Below are 12,741 nucleotides of genomic sequence, written 5' to 3'. Positions count from 1 at the left end.
TATAATATACAACATTATCAATTTAAGTATTCTAGGTTAGACACAAGCTACGATATTAGTCAGTAGACTTACTTCAAATATCTTTACTACAAAGACTAATGGAATGGATAGAAACTATCAAACTTTTCACATCACACTTCAATAGCTTATTTATTAAGTGGCCACTGCTGACCAGAGGCCTCTTCTCGCACGGAGATGTTATTGTTGCATTTTGTCTTATTGTAATTAAGAAATCAATTTCTTAAGAAATTAATCAATTATTCTAAGACATTATAAAGGGTGTCCCAACAAGAACGCAAGATTTAAATATTAAATAAAACGCAGATATTTTTAAAAAAATCGTGAAAGCTTTATAATATCGTAAAGTAGAGAGGATGAGGTTATCTATGGAACAATACATCGGGCAGTAGCTGCCGCTGGTTTGCTGAAACATACGCGATCTTTCAATGAAATTTTCAATGACCGTTTTGCATAAATGCTGCGGTATTTCATTAATACAGCGTCCAATTTCCTTTTTAAGGCTTGAGTCGTCGTCGGCTTATTCGCATAAACCATCGACTTTAAGAAACCCCAAAGAAAAAAGTTTAATGGTGATAAATCACATGATCTAGGCGGCCAATTCTGGTCTTCAAAACGTGAAATAACACGGCCGGGACATGTCTGATGCAGCAATTCAATTGTTTCTCTGGTTGTATGACATGTGGCGCTATTTTGTTGAAAACACATGCCCTCCAAATCCATTTTTTCAATTCGAGGTACGAAAAGACTTGTTATCATTTTACGATACCGAACACCATGATTGACTGTTTGCGCTTGACCTGGCTCATTTTAATCATGTAGCGCTCCATTTTTACTAACCTCGTACCTTATACTAACAAAAAATAACACGTGTTCAAATGTCAAACATTGATACTTCGAATGCCGCCAAATTTAAATCTTGCGTTCTTATTGGGACACCCGATATTTATCCTCAAACTTAACTTGAAGTATAAATGGCAGATTTCCTGTTTTAAATTCAACCCTTTAATAAGAATTAACGTGACAAATAGGAGATTAAGAGCCTCAAGATAAATTAATTTGTTTGTTAGCTGGCAAAATGAATTATGTCCTTTTTGCGTTTCAAAAGGAAGTTGGGTTTAGAATGACAAACGTTGTTCCGTAAGATTTTTTACTTAGTAAATGAAAAGGGAAGATGTTTTAACTAAGTATTAAATAAATGAATCTTCTTTGCTACTAAAAGTTTGAATGCATTACTGTAACAAATTGACAGAACTATAATTGATACTATCACAGAAAAATAAAAAGTAATTTTTGTCCTATTATTTTCGCCTCTTATTCTAGTCGCTTTCGTTAGCAGTATAGCAACGTCCAGTAAAATACATTTGGTTTCGTAAAGATTTACCACATTTATACAAAAGCTGGACAGATTTTTTTGCAATGTTGTGTGTGTTTTTTTTTTGTGGATTAAACCAGTAAATGAGCAGACGGATTACCTGATGGTAAGCAATCGTCACCGCCCATTAACACTTGAAACACCAAAGACGTTACAAGTGCGTTGTCGGCCTTTTGGAGGTTAGGAATTTGAGATTGGGAATAATTAGGGATAATAATTGGGCCTCCGGTAACCTTACTCACACAACGCAAGCGTTGTTTCAAGTCGTTCTGTGAGGCCGTGGTATCACTCTAGCTGAGCCAGTCTAATGAAGCATGGCTCTCCCACACTTATATATGGACCTAATTATGTAGAAAATTGTATCAATTTATCTCTTGATACTTGACTAACAGCATTCCAACACTCAAACAGATTCAATAACGAATCTAAACACAGCACGGACATATTTGATCAACCCTTCACTATCAGAAGCTACAGTTTAACCAATAATAATCTCAGCTTCGCACACTAATCAATACATTATACAGTATTAGTTGTGTGCGTAGTAATTAATTATTATTCAATAGTATTAAGTGTCCTTGTATGTAATTGCGACTCTTCCAGTGGATTTCGTAAAAGCTAACTATAAAATGACTGCCTCATTGGTCGAGTGTACGTGCGACTGCTGGTCAAGGGGTCTCGGGTTCGATTCCCTGGTCGGGCAAAGTACTACTGGGTTTTTTCGGTTTTTCGAAAATTTCTCAGTAGTAGCACGGAGTCTGGAATTGTGTCCAGCATATGGCAATAGGCTCACCCCCTATTATATGGGACTTAAAACACAAATGGTGAAAAGTGCGGCATAGCGGTATAGCGGCATAAGGTGTCGTAATGTGCACCTCTGCCTACCCCTCGGGAATAAAAGGCGTGATGTTGCGTGCGTGGATTGATATTGTTTAGTCCTGTGCGAGTTACTTTATTATAATTCAAGAGTATATCTGCCCTTGTATCGTGTCTCAATCCGTTCCTCAGATACTGTGTTCTAGAATTATTGTGTCATTGACATAATTCTACAGGGTGTAGGTTTAATCTCGTGTTATGACGTCACGTGCTACCTAACTTAGACAAGACTGAGCTTGCATAAATTTTATAGTGAATATAAGGGGTGTGAGAATGTTTCTCGTCTGTAGGTGGGTAATAGATTACTGAAATAGGTCGTTGGATACAGACTGTGGAACAAAAACATAAGCTTGCTTCAGTGTGTGTGAATATGTAAAGTATTAGATGGTTTTAAGTGGAATTGTTTAGATTTACCGTTGACACTAACAATGTAGGTGGAAAACTAAGATATAAACATTAAATATTGAAATATGTAATAGCCACTAAGTTGGGAGCCAGTTTATAAGGCAACTTCCAAACTCAGTGGATGTTTTAATAACGAGACACTTTACAGTCAATCACTTTTATTACTAATTTTACATAATGTTCCGAACACGAGACAAAAACTTAACACAAAACTACTTGATACAAAATGGCGGATAATCGAAAGTTCTAGATTAATCAATGGCGTGGTATAGAGCCGCGGAGGATTTCTCAACACGTCCGTACGCGTCGGTGGTCGGGGCGCTCTCTCTCTCACCGCTCGCAATGGCTGCGCTGGCGCGCGAGGTTGCGGCGGTCGGGAGAGGTGGTCGTTCACGCGCTCTCATTGGGCGACCGCGTGACGTTGCAACCACAGAGTAGTCACACCATAGACTACGCTACCTAATTTTTTAATTCCCGCGCTACATCCTCCCCCTCTAGCCTAACTAAGTGCCCTCACTGTTGGGCTAGTCTAGATATATGCGCGGTCTGCCACGCTTGCGTTTCTCGCGAACGGGTAACTCTACATGGCCCGCAAGGGCGTGAGGTGCGAAACGTGATATTTCCCTACGTTCGCCCGAGTCCGTACGCTCTCCAGACCGTGAGTTGTTAAGCTGATAACTTTACCTATCTTATAAGAGAGTAATGCCTAGTGTCGTCAGAGAATTTGTATCAGCAGTCAGATCGTGGTCTCCCCCTAGAGGGTTCGTCGGACTCTATGTCCTCGATACTCATACGTACCTCTGGGGTCCATCGGCTGACTGCTGCGAACACTGCTGCTTCTCTCTGGCATGTCGATGTCTATCATGCATAAGTCACACTCGTCCTGGTCGCCTGCACTAACGGGTTGCGACATGGTACCTGCAACTACCTGTGAGCGACGGGGTGTGTACTCAATGCTGAGATCGAACTCTCGTAACATCGGGGCCCATCTGGCCAGTTTACCGCTAGGTGACCTCTGACCCATCAGCCACCCTAAGGGCTGGTAGTCAGTCCTGACAATGACCTTCGCGGTTTTCACATACCCGCGGAACTTACCGAGTGCCCACACGACGGCGAGAGCCTCTCGCTCAGTCGTGGAGTAGTTCCTCTCGGCACTAGTGAGGAGTCGACTCGCGTACTCGATTGGCTGTTCGTCATGGCCCTCCCCCTGCATGAGAACAGCCCCAATACAATAGGCGCTGCTATCAGTGCAAAGGATAAACGGCTTTGACGCGTCCGCCTGGCGGAGAATAGGAGCGGAAACGAGCAGAGACTTGATGCGCTCATACGCCTCCTGTTGTTCGGTGCCCCATTGCCAGGCACTCGACTTCTTCAGGAGGTCAGTGAGGGGTCTCGCGATTCCTGCATAATTACCAATAAAGCGTCGATACTTACACGACATGCGCAAGAAACACTCTAGTTGTTTGACGTTCTGCGGAGCAGCCAGGTTGGCGACAACTGCAGCCTTGTCTGGATCGACCTTGATCCCGCCTCTTCGACGTGAACTTACTTTATTACGACGACGCGCAGCGCCCTTCGACGCGGGTACATCGCGCGCGGCTCGCGGCGCGCGGTCTTCAATGAACGCATTGGGCGTACGCCGCCGCACGGGGGTAAACTTACCTTCACGCGGTCGCGGTGCTGGGTCATCGGCAGAAGCGGCGTGCAATAGGCCGGCGTCGGCGCTATTGCTCGAACCTAAGGTGTAATTATATACAAAACCATAACGTCGTTTCGGATTGTTCGAGAACGACCATGTACGTCGGGCGACGTCTATTACCATGCCGGCCCGAGACAAGAAATCTACACCTAACAGAGTCCTAACATTCCTACCAGGCAACACAAGGAACTGGCATCTTACTCGACGGCCTGCAATCATAACATCTGTCTCGGCTGACAGCAAGTTCCTCCATCCTTGTGTGCCGTCGGCTAGGCGCACGAAACGTCTCGTTTCGGTAAAGCGAACTCCCGAGTTAACTAATATTCGGTGTAAGAGCGGGCTCGCTATGCTATGCGTGGCGCCGGTATCTACAACGGCCACGCCCCTACGGCCCGCGACACTAATATTCAGCATCGGGTGATCGTCGCGCGTACTTAGACATGCACTCGTAATGCTAACACACGACTCGGTATTAACCCTACCAGTGTAACTACGATGATTATTACTAACATCGACGTTATTCATACAAAAATCTACATCAACTTTGTTGAAAGATATTTTGTCGTCGGACTTCGGCGTTGTGTTCACGCAAACATCGCATTTCGACCTCACGACTCCCTGCTTGCCACATCCATAACAACGTACCTCCCTAGGTGTTGTATTATTATTATTGTTGCTATAAGCCTTCTCGCGATTACGGCACTCGTCGCTAACATGCCCAAAAAGCCTACAGAAACTACAACGCGGTCTACTTCTGTTGTTGCAACGTGACGAAGTCGCGCCCGTGGTCGCGGAACTCGACTGCGCGAGAACACGGTCGGTAGTAGGTGACACCGATATTTGGGTTGAATTATTATTGCTAACTTTAACGGATTTAGCCTTAGACGATTTGTAGGTATCCTCCGCGATCCTAGCCTTATGTAATAGGTCGTCTAACCCACGAACACTATCTCGCGGCACACGTTTCACTACGCGTCTATGTAATAATCCGTAACAAATGTCTGTTTGCAACGTCTGATCTAGAGTATAAGGCAACCTAGCGATTAACGCGCGCACTCTACATATAAATGTCTCTGCACGTTCTTCTTGCTGTTCCTTCGCGAAGATCTCGCGCAGGATGAGGTGCGCGGGCTGCGCGACGCCATAGGTCGCACGGAGGCGCGCGGTCGCGTCCGCCCATGTAGTCACCGACGCTTTTACGCCGCGCCACCACACGGCGGCTTCGCCCTCAAGGAGCATGGGTAGCCCACGCAGGGCGTGTTCGTCGCTCACTGCTGCGCACTCCTTGTAGATCTCGACGGCGTCCAGGAATGCTTCCAGGACCTCAGCGTCCGGGGAGGTCCCGTCGAATCTCGCCGTGCACTTCACGAAGTTAGCCTCGCTGCACGGCGGGGCTGCGACGGCGGTACCACCGCCGGTCGCGTTTGATGATGGAGGAGGCCCGACTGGGGTGGAAGCTCTGAAGTCGCCGCCGGATCCCATCAGCGTGTTAACGAGACTTCTGTTAGCCTCCACCTGCGCACGCGTGATCGTTTCGATCAGCGTGGATATGAAGTCTTGGGTGAAGTGGGGAGCAGGTTCTGTCGACCTCGAGCCGGCGCTCGCGGCTTCGTCCGCGTGGCCGCGCTCGGCGACGATCTCCTCTTCAGTGAGAGTGATGTTCCCTTCATCTCCCTGTTGTTGACGGAGGGCTTCCCCTCTCCTCGTTGTCGGCATCTTCACGCTTATGTAACGGTCGTAACGGTTCGGCCTACTAGTTGGGCGCCAGTGTAATAGTCACTAAGCTGGGAGCCAGTTTATAAGGCAACTTCCAAACTCAGTGGATGTTTTAATAACGAGACACTTTACAGTCAATCACTTTTATTACTAATTTTACATAATGTTCCGAACACGAGACAAAAACTTAACACAAAACTACTTGATACAAAATGGCGGATAATCGAAAGTTCTAGATTAATCAATGGCGTGGTATAGAGCCGCGGAGGATTTCTCAACACGTCCGTACGCGTCGGTGGTCGGGGCGCTCTCTCTCTCACCGCTCGCAATGGCTGCGCTGGCGCGCGAGGTTGCGGCGGTCGGGAGGAGTGGTCGTTCACGCGCTCTCATTGGGCGTCCGCGTGACGTTGCAACCACAGAGTAGTCACACCATAGACTACGTACCTAATTTTCTAATTCCCGCGCTACAAATATCTGTTTTGAATACTTGCGATTGATTTGTCGAACCATTTACTAAATGCAGTAGAATATAGCAATAGTGTTTTGAGAACGACTATTTGTTTTATGGAATAGAAGGCAAAACATGCAGAGGAATCAACATTCAGCATCGCCCATGAACACCCGCAACATCAGAAGAGTAGCAAGTACGTTGCTGGCCTTTAAAAAATATTGATTGGAAGTCAGTACGCAATTAAAAAGAATTCCTAAATTGAACAAAACTCCGCAACTCATAAAATCTAACAATGTCACAATCAAATAAAACCTTTTTATTAGCGACGACGCGACGTAACCAAAGACATTGGCTGGAAAAGGTAAACATGAAGAAGAAAAAAAACTTTAACGTTCGACGTTCGAATTTTATTTGGTTCATTAGATAGAGGTGAGGCCAGGCGAAGTTCAAAATGAGACAACAACTGTTCGTAACCGATTCCAATTTTCTGGGCGAATTATTCTCGAAACTGTTGTTAGGGATCTCCAATAGTTGGTAGGTTTTTATTACAACTACCAATACTATTTTTTAAGTCACCCAATGACTTCTCTCACCATGGGTGAGGTGAGAGGGAGTGTCGGATTCTTACTGACTAAAATCGCACTGTTCCTACTCCAGCTTTTCGAGCCGTGCCCCGGTGTCTGCTAGGCAGTCCGCGGCTCTGTGTAACTGCGAATACATTATGTATTATGATGGTTGTGATTAGATTTTATTCAATTGTGACTTGTTTATAAAAATGCTCAAGATGTTGAAACGAGCTGTAGTTTAAAAACAAATAAAAATAATTTAGTAGTACGACAGAATTGATAATTTCACATTAAGTATATATTGCAAAGTTATCATTAACTGTTCATTTCATTAGCTATCAACAATTTCTGAGATATTCCAGTAATTCTAGGTTTTGAAGTAATTTATAATTAGTAGCTAACGCTTACTAAAATCGTCTTCATAAGTACGTCTTAAACACTAAAAAGCAATCATGAGACGCATAATTCTTGCTAACATTTTGTAAATTAAATTCTTAGTTCTGAGACATGTAACTAGTAAATTAAATTTCAAATTATTTGATGTTTACAGACATTAATGGATTTTAATCAGATTGTAAAAGAAACATTGTCAAAAGGTAAAAAGTTATTTTATTAATAATTGCTGTTTTTTGACCTCGAATTGGATTATTTGCATAGAGTATAGATTTCCATTTAATTATGTCTAAATTAAAAATCTATATTAAAAATATTACTTCATTTTTATTTACTGTGCTGATCTTTTAAAAAATCAAAGCAGTTAAGGAGTTTTTTTCATTTAAAAGATGTTGCCCCACACTTGGATTTACTCCTGTGTCGTGGGTGCGTTTACAAACATACAAGTTCACATGCACAGTTTGAAATAATGCACCGTGTTTTTGACCAAAGGCAATCTTCCATATAAGATAACAGACGATGGTATACAGTAAGTACCTAACACCACCTCTACCGATCCCTTGACGCAACAACAAGAGCAACATTATCATATGTAAATCTAAAATCTAATACGCCCGCATTTATACAGGTATGCCTATACATATACGTTCGTGTACAATCATAATCAAGACCCGACATTCCCCCAACACCTTATCTAAAATCAACATAAGTTAGCCCGTAGGTCGCCTGTTTTACATGCATAAATTAATTTAGAAGCCTCACTGGCTTACATACACACAACTCCGCGATATGAGTGAAAAAGTTCGGTATGCGGGCACCACATTAAACGTTTCGCACATTGCTTTTGTTCAAATACTTTTGGATGGAGAATTCTTGTTCCTTGAGGTACAATGTAGGCCACTGCGGGTGTGTTTTAATTTTGTCAGCTTAGTAATTATGCGGCATAAAGCCTGTGGGATTTGTAGTCTGAATATGATGGTAGTACGTTTTCTCGTCTGTCGAAAACTCCTTGATGAGATTTTTGTGTTAAAAATGCTTTTGTTGGAGACAATGAATATTTATTTTCGTCTTGAACGAGCTGACTCGAGTGGTTTGTTAACATGGCTTCACAGAAATTGACGTGAAATAACGCTTGGTTTGTTTTTATTCTATGAGTTAGTTTAACGGGACCGGACCTAAAATATTTATTTTTTTTAAACGTAGCCACACACTAGGATTTTCTTCCTGTGTCGTGGGTGTGTTGACAAACATACAAGTTCACATATGTATGACACCCAAAACCGAAACAACAATTTGTAGATCACACAAAGAGATGCTTCGTGCAGTACCCAATGTGTTTATTAAAATATGATCTATGAACTAATTTACTCTATTTTCATTTCCTAACATTTGATCCCAATCCAACTACTTCTATAATGTTAATAATGATACCAAAACACCATCCAAAAGTGAAGATGAGAACATATTCTTCTCATTTCAACCCTTCTTAGACCAAGTCATTAAAAAAAACAACGTGAGCAGTATAGTACACCAAAAACACATTAATCCTTAAAACGGGTAATTATAATGAAATTTTGTAGCCATATAGTCTGTACAACGTGTGAGAATAATTTACTAGGGCATTATGCCACATCGTAAATAGTGTTTTATCCCATAATAAATGAAGCGTACATTATCAGATTATTTAGCGTTAAATTTGAGTATAATGGGTGTATTATTTCATTACGTCGTCGTCAAATGTAATGCGTCATGTTTGTAGTTCAACATTCACTGATGAATTAAACAAACGGATTGTTTTAGTAAAAATGTTCAACTTTTTTTTATCTCGCCTGATGGTAAGTGATGTTGCGGCCTACGATGGAGCACGTCTGCCTAGAAGAAACCTATTCACTTGAGCTTTGAAAACACCCAGGATATACCCACCAGGAAACACGAACTCCGGTAAAGAATTCCACTCCCTAGCAGTTAGCAACAAGGAAACTTGAAGCGAAGCATTTCGTGTGAGTTGGATATCTACCATGAAGCGACTTACTTTTAAATGACATCAATAATTACTAGTATCTAAGATATTATATCGATGAGCACAAACTATTTCACATTGTTTTTTATTTATATATAAAAGTTAAATAGTGGGAGGTATAATGTATTAATGTATATTAATGTATTAATGTATAATAATGTATTTGTTACCATCTGCTGCTCTTCCCCGTGTCGTAACAACCGACTAAGGGATTATACATTTGACAGAGACTGGACAGTAGCGCACTCTGAACATTTTAAACTGGGATCTGCAACCCACCTGCCAAGCTTCAAAATTACGGAGATCTTCTTATGTAGAGGAAGTCCATAGTTTAACAACAGACGGTTAGAGTCAATAGGGATGATGACGGGGTATGAAAATTAAAAATCTATTTAGACCGTCAGTTAAGTAATGAAAAAATATTTAGTCATGTATTTTTTTAATTGTTTCATATAATGTTACAATAGTTTAGGAGTGGAAGCAAATACGTCATTTCTACTCATAAAACGTACCTAAAAGTGACGTCAAGTGATATTTCAAATCTTCGAAAGTATTTTTTTGCGTAAGAAAATAAAAAATACGTGTCTAATATTTTAAAATAATTTACAAGACGGACATTAAAATTGAAATTAGTCATCTACCTTATTAAATAACGATACTGATAATTCCAAGTATGAACGTAATTAACTCACGAACTACACACTAATTCTCTTTTCAAACGATTCACAGGCATACAGGTACAGAACCACACGTTCAGTTGACCCGTATTTAGTTTCGATATTTTGTACCTATTACGAGTAATTTACTAACGGGTCGTCGAGCGATGCATCACAGATGATTCATTGGTCGTTCAAGAGCCGTTTATGCATGGCGATACATCAATACCTGTCTTGACCATCGCTGTGTTGTGGCCAGGTTTAACCTGGAATTACTATTTGCGATATACGTCAATCTATTGGCTTATGACGTATGTTCGCTAAGGCGTTATCGTTGTTTTAAAACATCTCAATTATAAAACGATTTGTTTTTCTATGTGAGTGCTAGGGAGTGGAACTCCTTGCCGGAGTCTGTGTTTCCTGATGGGTATAACCTGGGTGTCTTCAAAGCCTGAGTGAATAGGTTGCTTATGGGCAGACGTGTTCCACCGTAGGCCGCATCATCACTTACCATCAGGCGAGATAGCGGCCAAACGTCGGCCCATTTAACATAAAAAAAAATGTGAATGTAGCATGGGGGTCAGCTATAATATTTTTTATGAGGGGTAAATACATCCAATGGCTTGTCCCGTCTTGGACATGGCAAGAGTGAGTGTCAGACTCTTACTGACTAAAACTTACGCCGTTCCTACTCCTGCTTTTCAAGCCAGAGTCCTGGTAACCCGCTCGGCAGTCAAAGTTTTGTCTTTATAGGGTTTAACATTTGATCTCAAAATTAATGAGGTTATGTATGTATGTATTCAAAATTAATATTAGGCGCAAAAGTAAAATAACAAAACTTCTTAAGATTTCACCCTTTTCGATGCTTACAAAGAATATATCCAGCTCTTTCATTCATACAGACAATAATGACGTCACAACACGCAGTCTTTTTAATAAACATTTCTTCAAAGGTAGCTGAGCTATGATCCTTTGTTTATAAATACTGGGAGGCATTAACACAAAGGCTCCTATTGTACAAACCAGCAAATCAACGTAATCCAAACTGTCGAAATCCTACAATAAACTTTCAACTTTCTTTTAATTAAGATAAGGTTGTAAATTGATAAACGATATTTATGTTTTTGGATAGCTTGTTATGCAAGCGTCCTGTACATACGACCCTTGTCTTGGAAGCTTTGCAGACTGATTCAAAGGTGATTAAAATGAAGATTAAGAACGGAAATATTAATTATAATATTAATAGAACAATAGGTAAGGTTTATTTTAGGGGTGTAAAGACGAAGGTTAATACTGGGTCTCATGATGACGTTTCGGAATCTGTCTGGGGCTGAATGCAGCTCGGCACAAATGAAGACTTCGATGAATTAATATCTACCTACTATGTGCAAACATTTATTGAATTAAACGTTGTAAACATGAATTAAACATACTCTATAAACCATTAATTAAACATACCGTATAAATCTACAAGATATAAAAACTTAAATAAGTAATAAATAGATACCTACACATTAGACGATTACGACAAAACGATTAGTAACATCTCGATTCTTGTAACGAAACTCATTGAAACAATCCCATAAGCTTTGAAATATTAGCAAAGCAAACCCATCTCACGATGAGTGTTAATGAGAAAAGCAAAATTGTAAGCAGACGAGCATAAAATAATGCTTCAAGCGTGTCGTATGCCGCGCGCCCGTTCATTGTATTTAGAGTTTAGTGCGGAAATATGTCAGGAACATTTTGAAATTAAACCAATCCGACTAATGTAGTATTGCAGTTAGTGTTAACGCTTATTTAATCCCGTTTTTAACCGACTTTAAAAAAAGGAGGTTCTCAGTTTGACCTGTTTGTAGGTATGTTTGTGCGCGATTAATTCACGTTTGGCTGAATCAATTTTGATGCGCATTTTCTGCATGGTAGTTTTAAGACTTACGAGAAGGTTTTAAGCATATTATTATTCGGCAAAAAAATAGAGGATCTCACGAAGTCGGTTTTTTTAAAAAGAAGATTTATCTAAGATTAAATTATATTAAATTAAGATTTTTAATATAGATTCAGTTATTTTTATTCGGTTTATTTTTATTATATTCTATTTCTATTATTAACTAAGTCCGTATGGCATGGCTCAGCTCGGCTTGGCTTGATATGGCATGGCTCGGCTCGGCTTGGCTTGGCATGGCATGGCTCGGCTCGGCTCGGCTTGGCTTCGCATGGCTTGACGAAGCACAGCATAGCATAGCTACATGGCTTGGTTTGGCTTCGCATGGCATGGCATGGCATGGCAAAGCATAGCATTGCATTGCATAGCATAGCATAGCATAGCATAGCATAACATAGCATAGCATAGCATAGCATAGCATAGCATAGAATAGAATAGCATAGCATAGCATAGCATAGCATAGCATAGCATAGCTTAGATTAGCATAGCGTAGCATAGCATAGCATAGCATAGCGTATCATGGCATATCATGGCATTGCATAGCATAGCATAGCCTAGCATAGCATAGCATGGCATAGCATAGCATAGCATATCATGGCATACCATAGCACAGCGCATAGC

The 12,741-nt window shown here is 41.0% G+C and overlaps 1 protein-coding gene and 1 long non-coding RNA gene across 2 annotated transcripts; both read right to left on the bottom strand.

Moving 5' to 3' along the window:
• Window positions 1-2,815: 2,815 nt before the first annotated feature.
• LOC126912802 (uncharacterized) lies at window positions 2,816-6,277 on the bottom strand. Its single transcript, XM_050706772.1, has one exon. It carries the CDS (start codon window positions 6,087-6,089, stop codon window positions 3,429-3,431), a length of 2,661 nt encoding a protein of 886 aa, XP_050562729.1. The 5' UTR covers window positions 6,090-6,277; the 3' UTR covers window positions 2,816-3,428.
• LOC126912803 (uncharacterized) lies at window positions 2,816-6,552 on the bottom strand. Its single transcript, XR_007707448.1, has 2 exons — window positions 6,277-6,552; window positions 2,816-2,874 (listed from the first exon to the last, which is right to left on the bottom strand). It is a non-coding gene; the product is annotated as an uncharacterized LOC126912803 (long non-coding RNA).
• Window positions 6,553-12,741: the final 6,189 nt, after the last annotated feature.

This window comes from Spodoptera frugiperda, chromosome 30 (assembly GCF_023101765.2).
Source record: "Spodoptera frugiperda isolate SF20-4 chromosome 30, AGI-APGP_CSIRO_Sfru_2.0, whole genome shotgun sequence".
In the NCBI taxonomy this organism is placed as follows: Eukaryota; Metazoa; Arthropoda; class Insecta; order Lepidoptera; family Noctuidae; genus Spodoptera; species Spodoptera frugiperda.
The sequence above is the reverse complement of the archived record's forward strand: the minus strand, read 5'-3'. Positions and strand labels throughout refer to the sequence as shown.

Bases quoted from the DNA above. Each gene is read 5' to 3' on its own strand.
- LOC126912802 (XM_050706772.1), bottom strand. From the start codon at position 6,089: ATGCCGACAACGAGGAGAGGGGAAGCCCTCCGTCAACAACAGGGAGAT.